We start from the raw sequence: 27,493 nt of genomic DNA on the forward strand, positions 1-27,493 counted from the left end.
CTAGATAGAATCGTCATTCTCCAAAGCATGCAAGCCATTGTGCTCAGACAGATCCATGGGGGTCACCTTGGGGTCGAGAAATGTCGACGTAGAGCTCGGCAGGCAGTTTACTGGCCTGGCATCAGCCAGGACATTTGCCAACACGGTCCTCAACTGCACAACATGCCAGAAGTTTCAACCAGCTCAGCCCAAGGAAACGCTGCAACAGCACAAGATCGTAACTTCTCCGTGGTCCAAGGTGGGGATAGACCTCTTCATGCAAATGGGCTTGATTACGTGCTCTTGGTCGACCAGTTCTCCAGCTACCCGGAAGTGGTGAAACTGTCGAACCTCACGTCCAAGTCAGTCATCAAAGCCTGCAAAGAGACGTTTGCCAGGCACATGATACCACTCACAGTAATGAGTGACAATGGTCCATGTTTCTACAGCCAAGAGTGGTCCGACTTTGCACGATCCTACAACTTCAGTCATATTACATCCAGTCCCCATTACCCGCAATCAAATGGGAAGGCTGAGAAAGGGGTCCATATTGTCAAGCAGTTGCTGTGCAAGGCTGCAGACTCAGCCTCGGATTTCAACCTGGCGCTGTTGGCATACAGGGCAACCCCTCTGTCGACTGGTTTGTCTCTGGCACAGCTGCTCAAGTACCGCAACCTGAGGATGAGTGTTCCAGCCATCCATGTTCCAGACCTTGACCACCTTATGGTGCTGCAGAAAGTGCAGCGATCCAGGGACCAGCAGAAGATCACGTATGATGATCATGCCACGGAATCTGCCTACGCTTGCGCCAGAAGATGTTGTTCGTGTCCCAGCGCCTGAGGGAGGCTGGTCAGCCTCCGCTGTTGTCATCAGACAGGCTGCCCCCAGGTCTTTCGTTGTTCAAATGGTGATGGCTCCATTCTATGGCGCAACAGGAGGGTGCTGCGCAAAGTTCCCTGCCCACCACCTGACCGCACTTCTCCGCATGTCATCATGCCTCCTACCGGACATCTTGCACCATAAGGCCACCGATCTGGCAGCGATCCCACCTGTCCACAAGGCCACCGAGATGGCAGCCATCCCGCCTGTCTATGTGCCGCCGTCCCTCCCTCCACCACTGAGGCGATCGACAGAATTGTCGCCCGCCACAAAGACTGAATCTATAGACTTAATCTTGTAAATTTTGTTCATGTTTTGCTCTGTATCTGCACGGATCGACACCTTCCCCTGTACATATGTTCATTCATTCACCACTTGTACATAGTCATGCATGTATATACAGCTACGTTCCAAAATTTATTTAAAAAAAGGGGAGATGTCATAATATCCACTCATGTATATAATGAGATGCAGACAGGCAGTGATTGACACACAGGATAACCAATGAACACACATGACACAGAACAACCAATCACCAGACACGACACCACCACTATAAAGCCCACAGGGCATTGAGACTCTCCCTCTCTCACAGGACACAGCTACTGAGATAGTTAGAGTGCACAAGCCAGTGAGCATCATCTCCATGTGGTAGAAATCTAGTCTGGTGAAGCCAGTAGAAGGTTATCAGTTAGATTAACAGAGTGTCAACCCACAGCAGATTATGTAGAGCAATCATCAAGTTCAATAAAACAGTGTTGGACCATCTCCTGTGTCGGAAGCCTGTTTCTAGTTTCACTGCATCCAGTTGCAGCCGATGTTAGACCAACTCAGATAACACCTTAGTGAGGAGGATCAGACGGGGTTCGTCAAGGGCAAGCAGCTTTCTTTGACTATTCGGCGGCTGCTGAATGTGGCACTTTCTCCGGCAGAAGAGAGCTGGAGGTGGTGGTGGCATTAGATGCGGAGAAATTGTTTGACAGACTGGGGTGGAGTTATTAGTTTGCGGTTGCTGAAAAAATTTGGGTTTGGGCCTAAGTTGTGGCAAGGGTGAAATTGTTATTCAAGGATCCAACAACATGTGTGTGGATGAACGATATGAATTTGGGGTACTTTCCAGTATTTCGGGAAACGAGGTACAGATGCCCCATGTTCCCCCTTCTGTTCGCACTGTCTATTGAGCCATTGCGCTGAGGGGTTTAGACTTATGGAAGGGGATAGTGAGGCGGGAGTGGAGGCTAGGGTGTCTCTGTACATGTACATCTTGGACTCGAGTTTGTCGGTGATGGATATAATGGGGTTAAGGAAATTTGGGGCGTTTTCGGGGTATAAGTTAAATTTAGGGAAAAGCAAATCTTTTCTGGTGTCGTCTCCAGGTACAGGGGAATAGGAGGATTGTCATTGTGGGTCTCAACAATTCATTTTAGATATTTGAGGGTGCAGGCTGCGCGGGATTGGCACAACTTTGTAAGCTTAATTTTACGAGCCTGGTGGGAAGGGTGAAGGAGGACTTTATGCAATGGGATGGTCTCTTGAAGCTGGCAGGCTGGGTGCGGGCAGTAAAGATGAAAATTCTTCCATGGTTCCTGTTCCAGTGTATGCCGGCCTTTTTGCCAAAGTCATTCTTTAGCGGGGTGGACAGGCTGGTCTCATCACTTATGTGGGCATGGAAGGGGGCCAGGATATGGAAAGCAGTGCTCCAAACAGGGCAGCAGTTAGGGGGTGGTCTTTCCGAATTTGTTATACTATTACTGGGTGGCGAATGTGGAGAAGATGTGAGGTTGGAGTAGAGAGGCGGAGGCTTTCTGGGTGCGGATGAATGGGGGTTATTGTAAAGGATCGGGCTTGCGGGTGCTGGCAACGGCGCCACTACCGTTCATCCCAGGGGAGTAGTCGGGTAGTCCTGTGGTGGTAGCCTCGCTGAAGATCTGGAGGCAATTCTGACAGCACTTTAAATTGAGGGCAGGCTCGAGGGTGATGGCAATAAGAGAGAACAATGGGTTTGAGCCATGGAGGATGGCGAGGTTTCGGGGACGGGAGGAGAGAGGAGTGAAAGAGATAAAGGATCTGTTTTTGGAGCGGCGGTTTGCAAGCTTGGAGGAGTTGAGGGTGAAGTATGGGCTCCTGCGGGAGGAGGGCTTCAAGTATATGCAGGTGTGGAACTTTGCAAGAAAGATCTCAAACTTTCCAGTGGCACCGTCCTCCTCATTGCTGGAGGGCGATAGTAAAGTACAAATCAAAACCACTTAAGAATCTTTTGTGAAGCTTTAAACCATTCCGAATGGAACAAAACTAGTTTAGCAGTGATATAAAATTCAGTTTTGTATCACAAAATGTGAACAGTTCATTTTGTTACCTAAAGGTCGATTATCTTATCTGATACATATGTATTGTGGGCAGCACAGTAGCACAGTGGTTAACACTGTTGCTTCACAGCACCAGATACCCAGGTTGGATTCCCAGTGGCTTGGGTCACTTTTGTGTGGAGTCTGTACGTTCCCCCGTATCTGCGTGGGTTTCCTCCGGCTGCTCCGGTTTCCTCCAACATGTTCCGAGAGACGTGCTTGTTGGGTGATTGGACATTCTGAATTCTCCCTCAGTGTACCCGAACAGGCGCCGGAGTGTGACGACTAGGGGATTTTCACAGTTAACTTCATTTTAGTGTTAATGTAAGCCTACTTGTGCCAATAATAATGATTATTATATTACATCTGATATATCTGTGCATGTGTATGTAAGTGTGTTTGTACCAAGTATGATTATATTAATCTGAAAATCTAATTTAAACACGTTTTAGCAGCTAATATGATAAAATCTGGAGGTTGAAACAATGAAAGGAAATGAAATTGTAGCAATAGGCATCCTAAAAAAGGTGCACCTCAATGTGTGATAAAAGTGAATTAAATTTGAAATTTCTAAAATGTATAAGTAATGAAAAAGTGCCTACTGATATTAACTCAATCGCCCCAATATTAACAGGGTGGTGGGGAGGTGAGGTCTTGTTGACCTTAATGGCATGGCTTAATTTTCATTTTTTAGGTCTAATATCCACCTGGCAGTCTGCCAAATGGACAGCCTGGCTGGCAGCCAGGAGGAAAAGCTAGCAGCGAGGGACCCTTGGGGACGATCTCTGGCAATGGAAAGGAGGGGAGGTAACTGCAGTGGTGGTTTGTGGACATGAAGAAGTTCCGGTAAAACTGAAGATTGAGGAAAAACTCTCCTCTGGCTGAAGTCACACTTAGCAAAGATGCTTGTGGATTTTGGAGGTCAATAATCCTCAGGACTTTGCTGTCCAATTAACTTCAGAACTTTAAACAATCACTTCCCTTCTATTAAAATGTCTGAAACTGGAATGTTTGCTGATGATTGCAGTGCATCAATTTGCACTTATATTTGCATTGCAACTCTTCTGATAGTGAAGTTAGCCTGCATGCAACAAGACTGGACAATATTCAGGCTGGGGCTGATAAGTGGCAAGTAACATTTGCACACACAAGTGCCAAGTAAGTAGTGAACTCATAGAATTTACAGTGCAGAAGGAGACCACTCGGCCCATCGAGTCTGCACTGGCCCTTGGAAAGAGCACCCCACTTAAGCCCACAACTCCAACCTATCCCCGTAACCCAGTAACCCCACCTAACTTTTTTGGACACTAAGGGTAATTTAGCAGTGCCAATCTACCTAACCTGCACATCTTTGAACTGTGGGAGGAAACCGGTGGAAACCCACGCAGACACGGGCAGAACATGCAGACTCGGCACAGACAGTGACCCAAACCGGGAATTGAACCTAGGACCCTGAAACTGTGAAGTAACTGTGCTAACCTCTGTGCTACCGTGCTGCCGCTAAATGACCATATCTAATTGGAGAGAGCCTAACCACTTTCCCTGAACATTTCATGGGATTACTATTCCTGAACCCTCCACATAAAAATCCTGGTGGTCACACGTTGTAACTTAAGTGGATCAACCACATAAACACTGTGGTTAGGTTGCAAGAACAGATCGGAGGCTGGGTAATTTGCAGCAGGTAACTCACCTTCTCACTCTCCAAGCCTTTCTGCCATCTTCAAAGCAAGCGAGGAATACCTTGGAATACTATAGCCATCTGGGATGGCCACTTACAACAAGAAACATGGACGTTCGCAAAGCCTAAAGGGAAATATAGCCAATGTAAGATTCAGGCAGGCACAGAGCCTTAATGTATATACGTGAGCAGAGAATACAGACAGCATCGAAACCCCCCAGCCGATTAGCATTTTAATGATCCATCTCCGTAAGACAAAGGACTGATACTCAGGTATCTGATACGATTCCAGACATTTCAGCGCCACTCCCCTTAGTAAGGAAGCATGAACAGCAAGGTCAATGACCGCTTGGGACATGCCCAGCCACCAAGGCACTCACCCCTTTGTTGACTCAGATCGAAGGCAGTGATCGAGAACTGCCCAATTAATTGGGTCCAAACCTAAGGACTGCCCAAAAGAGCGCAAACCCCCCCAAGGATAAAGAGAGACACTGCCATGTGTCTGATCTCTTTTCGACCTGGCGCTCTGGCAATGTCTATCTTCAACTGCAGCACCACGACCAGAAGCAACTACAAGTTCAATGCTCGCTACCAGGTGGATGAGACCCAGCAAATCCAGATTCGAATAAAGGCCACTGTTCCTCTGACCTAAGCCTGATGTTAAGTACAGGTTGTCATAGTGTTAGGTGTAATTTAGCTTGCAGTGTTTATGTTGCATGTATAAATTAATCTTGTGTGTAAATAAAGTATTATTGAACTTGAACGAACTGACTGGTTGTTGGGTCTTTGATCGATATCCGGTTGAACCATGTGGTGGTATCATTTGATACCTGGCGACTCTGAAAGCAATATATCAATATCTAGACAAAAGAAGGGCAACCTTATTGACTGCCATATTTATAGCGAGTAAATATAGCAACATTATTGGCGACTCTGGTAGGATTCGACCCAGACGTGATTTTCTCACTCCGAGAGAAACCACAAAACGTTTGAATTAGAAACCAATTGGAAAAGAAACCAGTATCCATCAAACCTCCGAGATTCGGCAGTGTGTAGTAATTTGCATGCATACAAACAGAGATATAAGGTAAACCGGCGGGCACAGTCGTTGCAGATGGTGACTCCGGCGGCGTTGTGTCTGGAGCTTGAGCCTCCATCCAGCGTGTCGGAGGCGATTGGGGGATGGGGTTAGGCAAGGCGGTGATGGGTGGCGGCAGTGCCGGCGTGGGACAATACAGGAGACCAAGGGGGGCGTAAGGGGCACAGGGGGTGGCTGTAGGCAGCAGGGAGGGAGCGTATTGGCTGGGGAACCAGCTGGGGCCAGATCTTGTAGGGAGGCCGTATCTTGCTGTCCATCCTGATGTGCGATGTAGGCTTACTGGGGGTTGGCATGCAGCAGCTGGACCCTCTCAACCAGGGGGTCGGTCTCATGGCTCCTCATGTGCCTCCGGAGAAGGACAGGTCCCGGAGTTGTCAGCCAAGATGGAAGCGAGACCCCGGAGATGGACTTCCTAGGGAAGAGAAACAAGCGGTCGTGAGGGGAGTGATCTAATGGATTGGAGGGCGTCGGGGAGGACCTCCTGCCAGTGGAGGGTCGGGAGACTTCTAGACTGGAGGGCCAGAAGGACGGCCATCCATACCGTCGCATTCTAACTCTCCACCTGCCCGTTTCCCTGCGGGTTATAGCTCGTAGTCTTGCTCGAGGCGATGTCTTTGCTGAGCAGGTACTGATGCAGCTCATGGCTCGTGAACGATGTGCCCCGGTTGCTGTGGATGTAAGCAGGAACACCGAACAGTGTGAAGATGCTGTGCAGTGCCTTTATCACAGTGGCCGAGGTCATGTCGGGGCAGGGGACAGCGAAGGGGAAGCAGGAGCACTCGTCGATAACGGTTAGAAAGTATATATTACGGTTGGTGGAGGGGAGGGGTCCTTTGAAGTCCATACTTAGGCGCTCAAAGGGCCAGGAGGCCTTTACCAGGCGGGTCTTGTCTAGCCGGTAGTAGTGTGGTTTGCACTCCGCGCAGACCTGGCAGTCCCTGGTCATGGCCTTGGCCTCCTTGGTGGAGAAGGGCAGATTGCGGGCCTTAATAAAGTGGGTAAGCCGGGTGACCCTGGGTGACAGAGGTCATTGTGGATAGACCGAAGTCGGTCATCTTGCGCGCTGGCGCTTGTGCCGCGGGACAGGGCATCTAGGGGCTCATTGAGCTTCCCAGGACGATACTTGATATTGTAATTGTGGGTGGAAAGTTCGATCCTCCACCTCAGGATTTTGTCATTTTTTATTTTGCCCCATTGTGCGTAGTCAAACATGAAGGCGACCGACCGCTGGTCGGTGACGAGGGTGAACCTCCTACTAGCTAGGTAGTGCCTCCAGTGCCGCACGGATTCCACTTTGGCTTGAGTTTCCTTCTCGACCGAGGAGTGTCGGATCGCGGAAGCGTGGAGGGTTCTAGAGAAGAATGCTACTGGCCTGCCCACCTGGCTGAGGGTGGCGGCCAGGGCGACGTCTGTCGCATCGCTCTCTACCTGGAAGGGGACGGACTCGTCCACCGCGTGCATTGCGGCCTTGGTGATGTCGGCCTTGATGCGGCTGAAGGCCGAGTGGGCCTCAGCCGTCAGGGGAAAAGTGGTGGTTTGAATAAGTGGGCGGACTTTGTCCACATAGTTGGAGACCCACTGGGCGTAGTAGGAGAACAGCCCCAGGCATCGTTTGAAGGCATTGAGGCTGTGGGGAGGGGAGAGTTCCGTGAGGGGGCGCATACAGCGGGGTCGGGCCCTAGGACTCCGTTCTCCACGGCGTAGCCGAGGATGGCCAGTCGTGTAGCGCGGAAAATGCACTTCTATTTGTTGTACATGAGGTTGAGGGATTAGGCCTCTGAAAGTAGGCATCATGGTCCTGCTGATCGTAGCCGCAGATGGTGACATTGTCCAAGTACGGGTATGTAGCCCGCAAACCGTACTGGTCCACCATTCGGTCCATCATTCTCTGAAAGACCGAGACCCCGTTAGTGAAGCCGAAGGGGACCCTAAGACAGTGGAAGAGTCGGCTGGCTGCTTCAAAGGCAGTGTAGTGGCATTCTTCCGGGCAGGTTAGGAGCTGGTGGTATGCCGACTTCAGATCGACCGTTGAGAACACAAGGTACTGTGCGATATGGTTGACTATCTCCGCTACGCGGGGGAGGGGGTACGCATCCAGTTGCATGAACCGGTTAATGGTCTGGCTGTAGTCTACAACCATCCGGTTCTTTTCCCCAGTCTGGACGACCACTACTTGCGCTCTCCAGGGGCTGTTGCTGGCCTCGATTATCCCTTCACTCAACAGTCGCTGGACCTCTGACTTGATAAAAGCCATATCTTGGGAACTGTACCGCCTGCTCCTGGTGGCGATGGGCTTACAATCGGGAGTGAGGTTTGCAAAGAGCGAAGGGGGGAGACCTTGAGGATCACGAGGCTGCATACCATGAGGGGGGGTAAGGGTCCGCCGAACTGTAGGGTAAGGCTTCAGTGACTGCATTGGAAGTCTAATCCAAGCAGTAGGGGGCACAGAGGTGAGGGAGGACGTACAGCTTAAAACGGGCGTACTCGGTGCCTTGCATCGCGAGGTTAGCGATGCAGTCCGGATGGGATCCGGAGGCAAGGGAGATTGTTTGGGATGCGGGGTTTATGGGAAGGAAGCAGCGCCTTACCGTGTCAGGGTGAACAAAGCTCTCCGTGCTCCCGGAGTCGAAAAGACAAGGGGTCTCGTGCCCGTTGACCCAGACGACCATCATTGAGTTCTTGAGATGCTTCAGCTGCGACTGGTCGAGGGTGACTGCGCCCATTTGCGGGTAGCCAGCGTGGTCAGTGGTGTCGGGGTCACAAGATGGCGACCCCCATGAGTCGCACGTGTCGGGCTGGATCGAAGATAGCGACCAAGATGGCCGCTCCCACGAGTCGCACGTGTCAGGCCGGGTCGAAGATGGAAACCAAGATGGCTGCCCCCACGAGTCACACGTGTCGGTCGGTGTTGGAGTCGGCGGCCAAGATGGCGGCCCCCATGAGTCGCAAGAGGCTGATGACGCGTCTGAAGGGGGCGTTCCGGGCAGGCACACAGCCACATTGCAGGATCTGCGGGCCTGTGAGTCCATGGGTTGGGTCTGGTGAGTTTTCGATTTCTGGGCTTTAGGTCGTCGCAGACAGACTCTGGCGAAGTGTTCCTTTTTCCCACAGTCGCTGCACATCGCTGTGCGGGCTGGGCAACGCTGCCGGGGGTGTTGACCCTGGCCACAGAAGTAGCACTGCGGTTCCCCGGGCTGGACTGGCAGCCATGCAGCACTGGCCCGCGATGTAGTCGGGTCTGACGCGGCAAAGGTGTTCACATGGGGTTCGCCGGGTCCGCGGGGAATGCACTGAGGCTCTGGTAGGCCACCTCTAACGAGGTAGCTGGCTTTACCATGTCCCACAGGTCAGTGGTCCCGTTTTCCAGCAACGATTGCCTGATGTAGTTCGATCGGACCCCAGCCACATAGGTGTCCCAGATCTGTAGGTTCATGTGTTCCTCCGCCATCACATCTTGGGAGCTGCAGTTCCTCGCGAATAGGGTCAGTTTTTCCAGGTACTCAGCTAGCGATTCCCCAGCGTGTTGACAGCGAGTAGTGAGGAGCTGGCAGGCGTACACCTCGTTTACAGGCTTCACGAAATTCACCTTGCGACCGCCGCCTCATACGTGGCCGTTTTCTCGATCATCACGGAGGTTCGATGGCTCACCTGAGCGTGGAGGAGTCGCAGCTTGAGGGTTTCAGTGGTAGGCGTTGCGAAGGAGTTGAGGTAGGCCTCGAAGCACCGAAGCCAATGTTCGAAGATCTCCTTGGCGTCTGGCGTGCACGTGTCAAGTTCGAGCTTATCTGGCTTTAGAGCGGCTTCCATGGTGCTGTCTATGGATATTAAATTATTATACCGTCAATTCACTGTGAGACCGTGAGAACGAGTGAACATTAGGCTTTAATATCCATGAACTCGCCTGCCAGAGTCGGCTGTACAAATGAGTGCTACCCACAGGTGGCCGGACTATATATGGCCCCGGGGAGGGCGGAGCCAGAGGCGGAGCCAATCGGGGTTCCAGTACAGTACCTGGAAGTAGCCCACATCATCACTTCCAGGTCATGGGTCACATCATTATACAGACAGTACAGACAGTTCATGCATAAGGTGAAACACATTCACCACAATTTTGGTGCAAAAAACTTTCGGGAGTTATGGGAACCGGTAAATAGCTTAAGCCATACCCGCTGTTTGCATCACCGCTTTATTCCTCCCTGTCCCAAATTCACGGTAGAGATACAAAGATTATGGTAGAGATGCAGAGATTACGGTGGGAAGAGACATAATTGTAGAAATGGCAATGAAGGCAACGGAACACCTGATGTACCCACAGGAACCCGTGGTCGCAGTGACCAATAGAGCAGAGCAGTGTCCCATATGGGAAGAGGAAATTAGGAAGTACCTAAAGGGGAAAGGATGGCCCCTGTGGTCTGAGTTTTGTGCAAATGAAGAGACAGGTCCTGGTAGTATTGGACAAACTTGGTGGGATAACCTGACCGAGATCGATAAAAAGAGTTTAGGTAAAGTTCGTAAGCCAATGGCAATCGTGTCCTGTTTGGCACAATTGCAATGCACAGAGGAGGTCGTGAGGACGTTCCGCAGACAGCTTGTAGAGAAAGAGTAGTGAGGGAATCGTTAGTGAATGTGAAAAAATAAATGAGCAACTCCGAGAGCAGCTAGCAGTGAAGGACAAAGATGGCTGATGTCAAACGGGCACACTAATCTTGTCTAGCTCACCTAAGCAGCTTTCAGACACAATATGATAAGGGCTACCAAGACACACGTCATGCAGTTTTGGTAACGGAAGAAACAGAACACAAAGTACAGCAATTGAAGAAGCAATGTGAGGACTTAAAGGCAGCCCTACGAGCACTCCACAGTTCCACAACGAAACAAAGGCAGAGTTCGGTCGACAACGCCAAATGCAGGCAGCAAGGCCAGCATCGGGAAGGCCGTCGTGAAATCGGCCGAGTTTCACGACGGCCTCGGAGGCTGCTCCTCGCACCCTATTCACCCCCCCCCCCCCCCCGCCCCCCAGGGGGCTAGGAGCGGCGCTCCGTAAATCTCGGCCGCCGGTCCTTGATGCTTGCGTCAAGGCGGCGCGCCGAGAATGACACGATGGCGGCGCCTAAGTGACGTCAGCTACGCATGCGCAGGTTGGTCGGCTCCAACCCGCGCATGCGCGGTTGCCGTCTTCCCCTCCGCTGCCCCGCAAGACGTGACGGCTTGATCTTGCGAGGCGGCTGAGGGGAAAGAGTGCGTCTCTTGGAGACGCCAGCCCGACGATCGGTGGGCACCGATCGCGGGCACCCCTCCCAAGCACGGCCGTGGTGCTCACTCCCCTCTCCACCCCCCACAAGCCACAAACAAAACTTTGGCGCCATGTTCACGACGGCAGCGACCAGGTGTGTTTGCCGCCGGCGTGAACAGGTCGGGAACATCAGGCCGCTTGGCCCATCCGGGCCGGAGAATCGCCGGTCGCCGTGAAAAACGGCGAGCGGCCATTCTCCGAGCGGGGGGTGGGAGAATCGCGGGGAGTGCCAGGGCGGCGTGGCGTGAGTCGCCCGGCCCTCCCGCGATTCTCCCACCCGGCGTGGGGAGCGGAGAATCGCGCTCCAAATTTCATAATTAGAGTCACTGCTCTCAGTGCAAAATGGATTCAGAGACACCTTTGGACCAAATGTAGACCAGGAAGATGGCCCCGATTGGCAGGAACTTAATGAAACTGCCCATCGATATGTAAACGGAACAGAGATTCATAATAGAGCCCCCCAGGCCCTGAAAAGGAAAGCACCCACACCACTGACTACACAGGCAGCACACAACCCTATGAGTCCAGTCACCAAGCAGCGCAGAGTACCGACAGAAGACCAACCCGATTTCGTGCACACCATCCCACTAACCATCACCCAGTTAAAGGATGCCCGTGATAAAGTAGAAACCTTTCAACCCACATCAGACCCACACCATTTCTTTGAGCGAGTTAGACGACAAGCAGTCATATACGGTCTGGACGAGCAGGAAGAAGTGAAACTCATAGTAATGAGCGTTGCCCCATCCGTTAGTTCAGCCCTTCCCGACCCACAAAATGTAGGAGGTAGCCTCCAGGATATGAAGACAGCTATCTTAGATGCAATTGGCTATAATAGAGGAGATCCCGTTGAAGGACTCAACCGATATCGGCAGAAGAAAGGAGAGCATCCAACAGCATTTGCTGGACGCCTCTGGATACACTTCACAGCAGGATTTGGAGCTTTAGCCCACGCCCATTTAACTGCAGACAATATGGCCAAATGGACCCATATTTTAGTCTCCCATGCCACAGATGCAGGACAAAAAGCATGTGCAAATTATGACCCCTCAGACCCTGCACACAATGAAGTGTGGGTTCTGAAGAGACTCTCTCAAGCTTGGGAACAATCCCTACATAAAAAGGCAGAGCAGGAGAAGGTAGAAGCAAACATGAATCCAGTAATGACACATCAAGACCCCGCATAGGTAAATGAAGGTAGAAATAACGCACAGCACCATAAAGCACAGAGATGCTATAATTGTGGACAGAAGGGACATTACGCCTGAGAATGCATCCCCCCCCCCCCCCCCCCCCCCCCCCCCCGCCGGAACCCACAATGGAATCAGCATGCAAATGCCCCACATAGGAACAATGCCAGGCCAATCCACAGCGTTAGGACTCCACAACCTGGGTCTGCAACACACTCTGGGACAAGTCAGGAAGACCAGTAGTCTTCCACATCCGGGGACACCCCGTAGAGTTCCTTTGGGACACAGGAGGGTCCCGAACCACGTTAAACTCCTCCACAATGTACCAGTGAGATATATGGCCCACGGCAGACACTATCACTCTTAGTGGATTTACAGGGCACCTCCAGCAGGGACACATTACGGCCCCTGTGGATATTCAGATCGGTAACATTCGAACAAAGCACTCAGTCATTTTAGTAGATTTACTCCAGACAGCAGAACACATCTTGGGGATAGATTTCATGAGCTCACTCAACCTTTCTTTTGACCCCGTGAATAAGTGTGTGTGGAAAATTGCTAGAGAAGCACAAGCCCCCGCCACGCTCACAGTAGGAGACTCCGAACACAGGATTAGCTCAGTGAGTGATTACTGGTTTGATCCACAAACCATTATCACGGACAAAGGTAAGTCTTAAAGAAACACAAAGCATCTTTTGCCCAGCACAAGCTCGGTTGCGGTAAAATTCCAGGAATGGTCACCATTACAGGTCCCGATCCTAAACCCCAGAACCAATACGGTATTCCAAGCAAGTCGAGGGAGAAATAGCTAAGGTAATTCAAAGTTTATTGGATCAAGGCGTATTCGGCCCATAGCCTCAACAAACAATGCCCCTATTTGGCCCTTAAGAAAACCAGATGGTTCATGGAGACTGACCATCGACGATAGAGAACTCAATAAAGTAACTCCATTAGCAGCCCCCACCATTGCCTCGAGTCCTGAGACCATGTTAAAGCAGGGACTTCAGTCAAAATATTTTACAGTTCTGGACATTAGCAATGGCTTTTGGTCCATTCCATTGGATAAAAATTGCCGGTATAAATTTGCGTTCACCTTCCAGGGACAGCAATACACGTGGATATGCCTTTCACAAGGTTTCCACAAACCAGCCTCCATTTTTCACTGACAATTGGCGAATGGATTATCAAAATTTTCCCGACCCGAATGCCTCATTCAGTATGTGGATGACTTGCTCCTACAGACTGACACCAAGGAAGAACACATTTCGCTTCTTTCGGAAATATTAGGACTCCTGAAAAAAATTGGATGTAAAATCAACCGCAAAAAAGCCCAAATTCTCCAAGAAAAGGTCACTTATTTAGCAACAGTTATAAAGCATGGTAAGCATGAGATAGAGCAAAAACGTATTGATTCAATTGTTAAATTGCCCTTGCCCCATACTGTTACAGCACTCGGTCATTTTTTAGGACTGGTTGGTTATTGCAGGAACTATATAGACGGTTTCGCCACAAAGGCTGCCCCACTTTCCGAACTCCTTAAGAAAAAGGTCCCATGGAAATGGCTTCCACAGCATACGGATGTCATCGATGCACTAAAATGCGTCCTAGGTACATCTCTCGCTTTGCAGGCACCAGACCCACACTCCCCATTCGCAATAGAGGTAGCGACCACTGACCGAACCCTTTCGACCGTATTTCTCCAGGAAAGGCACGATTGTTTAGGACCCATAGTCTCTGCCTAACGAGTTTTAGATCTGGTAGGGCAAGGATTTTCAACTTACGAAAGGCACTTGCTCGCAGTGTTTTGGGCTGTTCATAATACACGTACATAACAGGACTCAACCCAGTAACCATTTTGACCAAGCACACCCCAACACAGCTACTGTTAGACGGTAGGCTGAAGGACGGTACAGTTACGGTCCAAATTAGAGCAGCATGCTGGATCCTACTCCTACAAGGATGTGACATCACAGTGAAAAGGACAAAGACACACACGTTTTTGGCAGATAATTTACATTATGCAGTAACCCCACATGAGTGTGAAATCATTGCAGCCAGGCACAACACAGGACCCTTTATTCCTAAATCGTTACCGACAAAAGGAGGCATCAGACCACAGAGAACCCAGCCCACAGAAAATTCTCTAAAAATTTATGTAGATGGCTCCTCCACCATTGATAATGGGAAAAGGATTACAGGATGTGGCATATATATAGAAGATGTGCAGGGACGTGAATTAGAGGAGATATCATTTAAATTGCCAGGACATTTAGGTTCGCAGGCAGCCGAGTTAGCAGCCATTGCATACATTGTGCGGCACCCAGATTAGTTCCCAACCGCAGCAGACATATATTCGGACAGTTTATATGTTTGCAACAGCTTGACGGAATTCCTGCCCATGTGGGAATCTAGAGGATTTATATCCGCCGACGGTAAAACACTACCCTCAGCGCCATTACTAAAGCACATTCTCAAAGAAGATCGCAAATATAGAATCATAAAGGTTATATGCCATCATCATTCCTCCCCACCTGGTAATGTAAAAGCAGATGCCCTAGCAAAAGCATGGTCACTTTTGGCAACCCCCAAGAGTGCCCCAGTACACATGGTCCAAGTCTCACAGACCAATATTCAAGATTTGGCACAGGCACAAAAGGAAGATGACACGCTTAAGGAAATTTTAAAAGCAGACTTACCAGCTCCCTATCATAGGTTCAAAGATACTTTAACGGTACACAACGGAATCATATTAAAGAATGGTATTTATGTAGTTCCCCACCCAGGACAGGAACCAGATTATTTGTCAATTCCGTGACGAACACGGACGCCAAAGGATAGAATCCACCCTTGTCCACCTCAGACCTCTGCTGGTGGCCCGATTTAAAAATTGATGTAACCCACTGCATTGAAAATTATTTAATTTGCGCCCAGAACAACCCAGACAGATACGCAAAGAAAGGTCAGCTAAGACACACCCGCCCTGTTAATGGGCCATGGACGAACTTACAATTAGATGACATTGGTCCCCTCCCCCCTGCAGAAATGGATTGAAATATGTGTTGGTCATGATCGATACCTTCACAAAATTGGTGGAAGCATTTCCTTCCAGGACAAACACGGCGAAAGCGACAACAAAAATTCTAACCCAGCAAATATTTACTAGATGGGGACTCCCCCGTAGTATTGAGTCGGACCAAGGTTCGCAATTCACAGGAAGAGTAATGAAAAACATCCTAACAATTTTCGGGATTAAACAGAAGTTTCACATTGCCTATCACCTACAATCCAGCGGCATTGCGGAATGCATGAACTGAACCTCAAATGCAACACTTAGGAAGATGGTGCAATGACATAATACAACATACGACACAGTTCTCTCATTTGCACTGATGTTTATTAGAAACACGGTATCGAGTTCAACAGGCTACACCCCCCACACCCTCATGACGGGACGACCCATGAAGGGTACTGAGTATTTATTCGGACTTGACTTGGCCAGCCCCATAGTCACCGCCCTTACCCACGAAAAAATTGTCCAACTAGTAATGGAAAATATTAAAGCAGCAGAGTGCTGCAGCTGTTCGACCAGGCGCTAGGAAAAAGCAGAGTAAGGCCTGTTTTGATAAAACAGTACAACCAGTAGAATATACAGTCGGACAGCAGGTGATGGTCTCCCTATACAATCCGAGTTCATTCCTCTCCCCCAAATTTGTAGGACCCTACTCGATTTCTGATAAATAAGCCCCTCAGTATATAAAATTACGTATCCAAATGGAAAATCAGGATGGTTTCATATAAACCAACTTAAGGTTTATGAAACTCAGCGCAGCCACTCACACCACATTTCACTGGCAATAACAAACAACAACGACCCGCCTACTTGCAATCTAAACCAACCCTCCCCCAGCCAGGATAGCACGTCCAGAGACACGACTTTGACTCTGCCCCCAGGAACGAGTTTCCACCTCAGACTTGATTTGGCCGATAGCGATAGCAACAGCACAACGGACTTACTTGATGTCCCCGACCAATGGCAAACAGACCAGGCCCCTGTCACTACAGCCCCAGTAACACCGACCAAGATATGTTTGGCCCCTCAGATACCATTTATTTGCCACTACCAGAACCTGACCCACCGCCCAATGATAGCAATCCCCTCTTGCCGCTACCGCCCTACAGGATAAGAAACAATGGCACCACGGCACTCTTATCGACTGATAAGAAACAACAAAATGGATCCCACATCGGCCCACGCTGCCATGGCACAGAAACTCCAGTCACGAGTTTGGCAACGGGAGATGGTGATGACTCAGACTCTGACTCCCACCATGCTAACCCCCTTTACGACCCTTTTTGGAATGGAACCCTGAGGTGTCCAGATGATGAGAGAAAGGAACCGATTGAGATTTACGATGTCCTATTCTCTGATGGAGCCTGCCCACTTTCTTTCTTTAGTTTGTTTTTTAAAAAATGTTGAATGATTGTCTCTTGTATGACTTTTCGTGTCGATCTCACCAAATTTCTTGATACAGTTTATTCTTTCGGACTCATGCTAAATTTCTTGATGCAGTCATAACTACTCTATTGACGCCACATGGTAGTTAAAGGAACACGTTTGTTGGAAGTCCATAGATATTCAAATTCTTTCCGTTCTTGTAAGGTCACCCAGGCAGTGGAGCAACGGCACTGATTACCACCCTACCCGGGGATTTAATCCATTCTTGCCCTGTCATGGTTCATACGCACCCCATTCGGAAAGTTCTTTTCGAAACTCTTTTACTGTTCTTTTAAAGTGTGATTCAAAGAATGCACTTTGCCACAGTTTTGTTTGCTTTCTGGCGACCCTTCGATCGCTAACTCCCAACTGCTATTGACATGTTCAAACACTTGGTTGAAACAAATTTGCTGCTAGGAAAAACTACCTCAACACTGGACGGAGAAATTGTCTGCCCACTCAGCCCACCGAACACAGGCTGCGAGATTGCTCGCACTGTGACACAATTTCTTTCTCGGATGTCTTGTCTCCCAAATGGTTGGTTTAAAAGAAAAATGAGGGAGTCACATATGGTGACAATTTAAATGGGAAATTGATGTTAAGGAGAAGCAGACAGACAAACGAGATATTAAACAACAAGATGATAACAAGATGATAACAGATATTATGCTTGTACTCCCAGGAATATACGAATGTACCAGGAGACAGAGGAAGACAAAGACAAAATAAAGACGGACCTGATGACCTGCATCACAGGCCCTAAACATGACCACCCAACACGATGCCCCTAGCCTGGTCACCACACCATACATAGAAACAGCCACTGATACCCCGACAAGGTGCAAAAACATCATAAAGTGGTGTTCCCTTTCTTACACGGTAGAAGCCCTATTGATTATAGCGATACTTTGCAGCGTCATCCAGATGATCAGACTTCGGAAATAGCGAAGGAGAGCCTCCCACTCCCCAGTATACACACTCAGAGCCCCTTTTCTCGGACTTCAACAGATCCCACACTCTTTTTGAACCATTTTTCTGACTAATAAATTCTGCGGTTTTCAATACAAGTTACATTTTTTGTAAATGTGATAAGTTTAAGTAGAAATATGATGCTGCTATTGTTTACATTTTTGTACTGTAATATAAATTATTTTGGTTATTAGCTAGCAGCATAAGTGTAGTTTAGGTAAGGACAGTTAGAGGTTCCCCTTTCTGTAAAGAAGTTGAAATGTAGGATTGAATGTTATTGTGCCCCCTTAGAATTTTTATAGATGTGTGATTTATCAAAAACTTCGGTAAATGTTCCAATCCATAGGACAGAGTAGGATAGAACCTTCCCTTGATTACGGGTACCCAGCACACCAGAGAACAGAAGAAGATTCAGTAGTGTGATCCATCACGCTTCGCGTTTAGGATCAAGAGGACGGACTGTAGCCATTTGGGATTTACATAGAATTTACAGTGCAGAAGGAGGCCATTCAGCCCATCGAGTCTGCACTGGCTCTTTGAAAGAGCACCCTACCCAAGGTCAATACCTCCACCCTATCCCCATAACCCAGTAACCCCACCCAACACTAAGGGCAATTTTGGACACTAAGGGCAATTTATCATGGCCAATCCACCTAACCTGCACATCTTTGGACTGTGGGAGGAAACCGGAGCACCCGGAGGAAACCCACGCACACACGGGGAGGATGTGCAGACTCCGCACAGGCAGTGACCCAAGCCGGAATCGAACATGGGACCCTGGAGCTGTGAAGCAATTGTGCTATCCACAATGCTACCGTGCTGCCCTTATGGGATGGCCACTTACAACAAGATGCATGGTCGTTTGCAAAGCCTAAAGGGAAATATGGCCAATGTAAGATTCAGGCAGGCACAGAGCCTTAATATATATACGTGAGCAGAGAATCCAGACAACATTAAACCCCCAGCCGATTAGCATTTTAATGACCCATCTCTGTAAGACAAAGGACTGATAGCTATTCAATACGAATCCAGACATTTTGGTGCCACTCCCCTTAGTAAGGAAGCATGAACAGCAAGGTCAATGACTGCTTAGGACACGCCCAGCCATCAAGGCACCCGCCCCATTATTGGCTCAGGTCGAAGGCAGTGATTGATAACTGCCCAATTAATTGGGTTCAAACCTAAAGACTGCCCAAACAAGCGATCAACCCCCCAAGCATAAAGAGAGACACTGACATGTGTTCAATCTCTTTTGGACCTGGCATCCGGCAACGCCTATCTCCAACTGCAGCACCACGACCAGAAGCAAGTCCAAGTTCAACGCTCGCTACTAGACGGATGAGCCTAGCTAAACCGCAGTTACTTCTCCAGACCCAGCAGATCCAGATTCAAACAAAGGCCACTGTTCCTCTGACCTAAGCCGGGTGCCTGAAGTTAAGTACAGGTTGTCATAGCGTTAGGTGTAATTTAGCTCGTAGTGTTTATGTTGCATGTATCAGTAAATCTTGTGTGTAAATAAAGTATTATTGAACTTGAACTAACTAACTGGTTGTTGGGTCTTCGATCGATATCCAGTTGAACCTTGTGGTGATATCACTTGATACCTAGCGACTCTGAGAGCAATATATCAATATCTGGACAAAGGAAGGGCAACCTTATTGATTGCCATATTTATAGCGAGTAAATATAGCAACAATTCTGCTCATTTAGCCAGATGAGTTCAGCTTCAATAACACACAAGAAGCTTGACATCATCGAGGACAAAGAAACCTGCTTGATTAGCACCCCATCTATTACTGGCTCACTGTGGCTGCTCTTTGCCCTATCTGCAAAATGCACTGCTGCAACTCACAAGGGCTTCTTCAACAGCATCTTCCAAATCCACTACCTCTATTGCCTTGAACAGGGATTTTAAAAGAGCAGGTCGTGACTCGCGAGTGAGTAGCAGGTAGGCGTTGGGAGGGTTGCGGAGCGATCAGTGGCGGCATGCCCATGGTGGTTCCCACTGCAGGAGAAGCACCCAACAGCTGCTACTGGCATTTTTATTGAGAATGGCAGCCACTGCTGTCTTTTAAATGAGAGGAAATGAGGCTGTGTGCAGCTTTCTGCCAGAAGCGGCAGCAGTGAGCAGGCCATGCATACATCCTTCGTACATCCTTTTGGCATCAAATCACAGAGAACTTCTTCCATTTTCTGGCTGCTGGAAAACAAGGTAAGGGGACTGTGAAGATTAATCATTTTCTTACAAGAGACGGCCAGGGACACAAATACCTACTGGACAGGATCTCACAACTGAATCTGCTGAAAGAGCTGCTCAGGAGAGCCTAGAACCAGACAGAGCAGTGCTAGTGTTAGCTCTGTACAAAGCTCCAAGGCCACTGGTTAACAGCCTATAAAGAAGTACTTAACTCGGGAACAAAGCAATATAAAAATGAGTTCTTGAGGTATTGCTTTGGCAATTGTGCCAATGCAAATACAGGTGCAAAGCCACGTGTGTTATATGCAGAGAAGTACTGGCAAATAGAGGAGAAGTTTCAGATTTTGAAAGAGAATTTATTTTGAGTTAGAAACTCCAGAGTCAGTTATTAACTTACAACTAACTCCAAATGGAAAGACTATGCTGCTGTACCTTGCCTGTGAGAGCACATTACAAACACTAGGCCAAAAAGCCCATGAGGCTGTCAGAATTCTGAAGGAGCATCTCCCAGGAGTACCCAGTGCTGAGGAAAACAAGCATTTTGTTGCTATTGCCCTTCATGATGACATGTGCGAGGTTGGATTTTCCATTCTCACAAAGTTTAAGATGACACAAAGAAACTGCCTGAAGTGTGTACCTGATATGTGCATAGACTTCTCATCCTGTGAGCCTGATTGGAGTGAGATTGTGAAGACCAAGCAAGCTCCCCTTTTGCATTAGAGGTAAATGAACGTGACAGGTGTCATGAAGGTAGGTCGGTGTGGGTCGCGAAGGTTGGCTGGCATGGGTGGCCAAGGTCAGCCAGGGTGAATCCCAAAGGTCGGCCATTTAGCAAAAGTGGGTCCCTAGAAAAAGAGTTTGGAAAACACTTGCCTAGAAGGATAAGGAGAGCAATTGCATGAAAATACCACTACCTGAAGCTTCCCCTCTATCACACATAATCCTGGAAATCTATTGCTATTAATTTATCTTCAGTGGTTCAAAATCTTGGAACTCCCTACCTGAAGTGCTGTGTGCGTACCATCATCACCCAAACTGCAGAGGTTAAAGAAAGTTCAGAGGTTCACCACCACATTCCCAAGGGCAATTAGGGATAAATAAAAATACTGCCTTTACCAGTGACCCATACGGTTTGAGCGGATAAAAAAAATAGAGTCTTAACAGTAAAAGCTTCAATCATGTATCCTTTGTATTTCAGTGATGAAAATAGACCAAGTCACCAAGTTTACCCTGATAACTGAGAGCACCAAGACTGGCTGTCACTTGGGTCATTTCCTCTCTACTTTCTCCATCTCTTCATATCTCCCAGCATATATTCTTTTTTCCTATCAACTAAAATCCTCATGTTCCTGTCCAATTGCCTCGTTACACTGTTTGTTTATTTTCAATGATTTATAACCTAGAATTTGTTGGATTGGTCTTATTGATATAGGACAAAAGCAAGGCGGTTATACTAAACCTTAATGAAACATTGCAGTTTTCCTTCTGGGAGAAACATCTTTAGGAAGGATCTTAAGGCCCAGGAAAAGGTGCAGAAGAAATTTTCTAGAATAGTACCAAGGATGAAGGATTTCAGTTATGTGGAGAGACTAAAAGATCAATGGTTGTTCTTCTGAGAACAGAGAAGGTTAGGTGGAGATTTGATGGACGTAGTCAAAGCTATGAATGGCTTTGATAGAGTAAATGAGAAAAAACTGTTTCCAGTGACATAAGAGTCAGCAACCAAAGGACAAACATTTAAGGTAATTCGCAAACGAATCAGAGATGACATGAGAAAACATTTCATTTTTACACAGTGAGTGATGACAATCAGGAATGCACTGCCTGAAATGGCGATGGAAACCGACTCAGTAGCAACATTCAAAGAGATTAATGAAATACTCAGAGGTGAAACATTTTCTGGGCTTGTGGAAAACGAGCATGGGAGTGTGATTAATTGGATAGCTCTTCCAAAGGGCACAAAGCCTACAGTTTGGAAAACCCAAATGCATACTGCATACTTTGGACAATGCCCCTTATTTGGCCTGGAATTTATTTTTCTGACCTGAATGATCAACTCAAGGCACATTTTCTTAAAACTGCAAACTAGCTTCATCCAATATATGTAGCTGGTGAACAACAATTTTGATGGTAAGGAATTTTGGAGTCCTGGCCCGGTGCAGATTTACTCTCACTAATGATGATCTTCTGCTTGAGATTTCAATTAATTTCCTTTCCAACAATATACTTGATCATCAATTCAGCATGATAGAATCATTCCCAATAGTTGCCCATGCAGCACTGTTTTGAAAAGATTCTGAAAATTAAAGTATATAACATCTATCAGTTGCATTTACCGACTAATTTGTCACTTTAATCAGTTTACAGGGTCACAGCCCTCTTTTTGTGCTAATCTGGGATTCTTACTCACTTGTCACCTCTCCAGGTTATTAGAAACCATTGCCCAAAATGAAGGACATTTAAATTAAAGTTTTATTGTCAGTACAATGAAATAGTTGATTCTAAAATTGCAGTTTTTAATTTCTGCTATTATTGGTATATCACAATTATTCTGTGATTGCAATCATTGCAATAACACAGCTATGGTCATTATCAACATGCATCCTGGCATTACAGATGCAATGCTCGTACCCTCTGGACTTAGTTTCAGTCAGCAAAAAGTTAGTATTTAAGGATTTTTCTCAAATCAGAGGGAAATGATTTTAATAAATTCACTATCCCAAAAAACCCTTCTGATTTATGGTACAAATTGGTCATTTCCTCTTTTTAATTCCTCATATAGTGAAGCAATCTGTACATATAAGCAACATGACCTGGACAATATGCAGGCTTGGACTGATAAATGGTAAGTAATGTGCACAACACATAAATGTTGAGTAATGGCTATATCTAACGAGAGTATAAACCTCCTCTTGTTGACATTCAATGGAATTCCCATCACTAAATCCTCCTGCCACAAGTATCCTGGGGGGAGGGGGGAGTTGACACACTCAACCTATTTGACCACATTATGAATGCACTATCCTTGGGGTGGGATTGGAACCCGGAGCTTCTGGTTCCGCTCCGCAAGACCTCTGGTTCACCATTTACCAGTAACTTAATTGTACCAGCTACATAAATATTGTGGCTGCAAGAGCAGGTCAGCAGATTAATAAACGGCTGATGATTAATTAATCTTCTTTCCAAAATCTATAAGGCACAGAACAGGATTGTGATGGTATAGTCTCCACGTGTCTGGATGAATACAGCTCTAACAACACTCAAGATGTTTCATACTTTTAAGGAAAAGCAGCATACTCGATTGGCACCCCATCCACATCTTACAAATTCACTCTCAACCATTGGCTATTGTGGGTGCCATCGAAAAACGATGCAACAAAGACTCACCAATACTTTTTCAACAGCATCTTCCAAACCCTTAACCTCAATTGCCGAAAAGAATAACTAGCAGGTGCATAGAAACACCATTGACTGCGAGTTTCTCTCCAAGTCACACGCAGTCCAGATTTGGAAATATGTTTCTATTCCGTCATTATTGCTGGGTCAAAATTCTGGATCTCCCTGTCTAATAGCAGTTTGCATGTACCTACACCACAGGGGCACCAGTGATTCCAGAAGGAGGCACACAACCATCTATTAGAGATGGTTATTAAATGCTGGTCTTGTCAGTGATGCCCTCATCTCTTGAACAAATAAAAAAAACTTGTGATCATGAGCTTCTCTCCAGTCAATTCAAATTAGTCCAGATATCAAAAAACTATTAATCAGCTAAATTAATGGCACGCAGAGTACCTCTTCGGTTTTTCTGAAGCATTCAAGGTTAAATGTCATCAGATTCAGGTTCCTGATCAATCTTTAGTGCCTTAAACCAAGCTAAGGCCATTTATGCATTTACATTTAAGAGGTCAATGTCAAAGCATTTGTACCTGCCACTGTATCACCTTCAACAGTGAAAATGAATACAAAATATGTATTTAACATTTCAGCCATATCCTCCTCCTCAATTCAAACCATGACGCTAAATCTATGAACTCTGGCTTTTCTGGCTTCTAACAAAATGTTTACCATGGGAATGCCACCTGATCCATTTTTTCCCCCCATTGTCTTTCTGACATTCAATTGTGGCTTTAGCTTCGGCTGTTTCTTTACATATAATCTTGTCATTGTTTTATAATTTACGAAATATTTATTTTTAAGGCTACTTTCCTTATGTACCTTCATTCCTTAGATGACACCTTCCAAACCCATGACCGTGACCATTTAGAAGGACAAGGGCAGCAGATACATGGAAACACCATCATCTGGAGGTTCCCCTCTAAGACAATCATCATCCTGACTTGGAAATATACTGCCGTTCCTTCACTGTCATTGAGCCAGAGGGTGGTGAGCATCTAGAATGAGCTGCCAGAGGCAGTGGTAGAGGCGGGTACATTTTTTTCCTTTAACAAACAGACAGTTACATCGGCAGGGTAGATATAGAGGCATATGGGCCAAATGCAGGCAAGTTGACTAGCTTAGTGATAGAAACTGTACAGCATGGACACGCTGGGCAAAAAGGGCCTGTTTCCAAGCTGTAAACATCTATGACTCCATGACTCAAAACACTGGAACTCCCTCCCTCACAAACATACATCACATGGATTTCAGTGGTTCAAGTGATTCAAATGATTGCAGTGGGCAGCACAGTAGCACAGTGGGTAGCACTGTTGCTTCACAGCATCAGGGCCCCAGGTTCAATTCCCGGCTTGGGTCACTGCCTGTGTGGAGTCTGCACGTTCTCCCTGTGTCTGCATGGGTTTCCTCCAGGTTTCCTCCCCCAAGTCCTGAAAGATGTGCTGTTAGATGAATTGGACATTCTGAATTCTCCCTCCGTGTACCCGAACAGGCGCCGGAATGTGGCGACTGGTGGCTTTTCAAAGTAACTTTGTTGCAGTGTTAATAGAAACCTACTTGTGACAATAAAGATTATTATTATTAAATAAAAAAAGAAGGCAGCTCTTCACCCCATTCTCAAGGCTTTATTGTGATTGACAATAAATGCAGGTCTAACCATCAATGCCCATATCCGGTAAATTAATGAAAAATGGTCACTTAGATTTCAGCTTAGTTTATACTCTCATTATGAAAATCGAAAATGCAGGATTTGCTGACTATATATTTAAATAACTTTATTTTTCCCCCCATTACTACCACCATCCAATACATCCCAATCTCCATTTCTGAAACCTTTATTTATACCTGAAGATGAGCCCATTCTTACAGCAGGTACCAAATTGTCTGCAGCAGTAATTATCCCAGCCAACTGAAATCTGATGGCACGATGATTACTACTGATGCAAATTGAGAGGTCATTCCGACATCTGTTCCCATTATGAAAATTGCTTATTGTCACGAGTAGGCTTCAAATGAAGTTACTGTGAAAAGCCCCTAGTCGCCACATTCCGGCGCCTGTTCGGGGAGGCTGTTACGGGAATCGAACCGTGCTGCTGGCCTGCTTGGTCTGCTTTCAAAGCCAGCAATTTAAGTTTAGAAACAGTAGGTGGGAATATAATTCATCATACATTTGCTATCTAAAATTTTAAAAAGTGTGCCGAATTGGACCACCTAGATAGTTCTTTCTGACAGCTGCCCAGTTACAATGATGGGCCGGGTGGCTTCCTTCTGTGCTGTGAAATTCTACAGTTCCTACATGTGAAATCAGATATCATCTCAGGAGTACCGCTACCAATTAAATCCATTAAATTACTTCCCAATATGCTGAATAAAGAAGAAATTCTGCAGCACCTACACTATCGCTTCCCTGCCATCCTATCTATTGAATAAGGTGACACATCATCATTTCTAACCAAGTTATCATCGTTTCAACATTATGTATAGCCTTTTGGTTTAAAGTACAGTATCTGTGCTTCAAATAGGATAAATGAAGTGATTGACAAAACTTCTGGGGGTCAAAAACCCATATATTCTTAAATAATTTGGTTTTACATTGCCCAAGTCTTGATCCTTTTAAAATATTTATCAGGTTGGTAAGTCTAAAGAGATCGCAGCTCTGGTGCTGAGATTTTATAATAAGAGGCCATTGCCTGAGTCGCTCCTGCTTGCGCTGACACAAAGGAAGAAAGGACATTAATCGGAAAGCACAGCAGATTATTCTTTTTTCGGGCTTGAAGTGGTCTGACTTGGCCTCGCCTCCGTGCTCGGGTGAGGGATTTACCTGCAGAATGTGCTTCTCTCCCCCGGTGAGCTGGTGGCGTACTCCTGAACGCCACATCCTACTGCGATGGCGGCTGCCCCTTGAACAATTCCAGTAGCCAACTGCATCGCAATGCCAGGCGGCGCCTTCCCGGGTGGAGGCCGCTGTCAGGATCGGCTCACTCCTGAAGGAGAGGGCCCGCTTCCTGGTTACAAACGGCCGTAGACTGCACGCTAGCTCCTGGATTCCGTACCGCACCACTCCATTATATTTCCCCCCAGGAACTGCAACGTCCAAATGTGAGGTTACAATGGCTGCAGACAGTAATTTCAGCTGCAATTACGCTTTTCAGTGCAAGGTTTGCCAATTCTGGGGTCACAGAAAAAAAAATCCTTTTCGTCTTATTTGTATAGTTAGCAAAGAGCATTGAACGCAAAATAGCAAAATATTATGCCGAATTAATCATTGCAATAGTGTCCATTAGTAAAACAAGTCTTTGGTAGCGAGTAGATGGCAGGTGCAAAAGACGTACGTGCAAAGGTTTTTGCTTCCATTAGAACTGGGCTGTAATTCATGTGTCAGAAGCGTGTAAATTCTACTCGGATCTTTAAAAACCTATTTTGGCACTCTCCCTGTATCAACCTCATTGAAGGGTCAAAGTTTATAATGCAGGACAGCTCCAATATTAAGGAATGATGAGAGGGGAAGGGGATAAATCAAATGGCTAAGCTGGAGGAGAATAGGAAAAAAATAAGGATGCTCCGGGTTGCGAACATTTCAAGGTTCCAACACAAAAACAATCTGATGAACTTCGCTTTCAAAACTGAGAATAATATGAGAAAATCCACACGAGAGCGTTTATGTAAGTGTATGCAGAAGAAATCTGAGGACTAAAGACTTTTAGAAATTAAGTTTGAGATTACCTACTCAGGCATGTTAAAGGCACATGGAAAGGTGGCCCACTTTTTGGGAGCAGTATGAACAGCTTGAACAGTCTGGATTTCTTGAGATCTGGTTATCATCAATTATGTTGTTACAAAACTCCGTTCTCCCATCGCCCCTATGTTTACCGACCTACATTGGTTCCCGATATCACAACGCTTGAATTTAAAAATTCTCATTTTGCTGTTCAAATTCCTTCCTGGCCTTGTCCTTCCCTTGAAACCTCTGAGA

The 27,493-nt window shown here is 47.0% G+C and overlaps 1 protein-coding gene across 1 annotated transcript in view; it reads right to left on the minus strand.

Annotated features, from left to right (window-relative positions):
* Window positions 1-26,486, minus strand: part of ikzf2 (IKAROS family zinc finger 2) — a 234,967-nt gene extending 208,481 nt beyond the window's left edge. Inside the window, 2 exon segments of the mRNA XM_038787051.1 lie at window positions 26,342-26,367; window positions 26,370-26,486. Of these exon segments, the coding sequence (XP_038642979.1) occupies window positions 26,342-26,367; window positions 26,370-26,448 (105 nt within the window). The 5' untranslated portion in view covers window positions 26,449-26,486.
* Between the last annotated feature and the right edge of the window lie 1,007 nt (window positions 26,487-27,493).

The sequence above is a fragment of the Scyliorhinus canicula genome, chromosome 2 (genome assembly GCF_902713615.1).
Source record: "Scyliorhinus canicula chromosome 2, sScyCan1.1, whole genome shotgun sequence".
Classification (NCBI taxonomy): domain Eukaryota; kingdom Metazoa; phylum Chordata; class Chondrichthyes; order Carcharhiniformes; family Scyliorhinidae; genus Scyliorhinus; species Scyliorhinus canicula.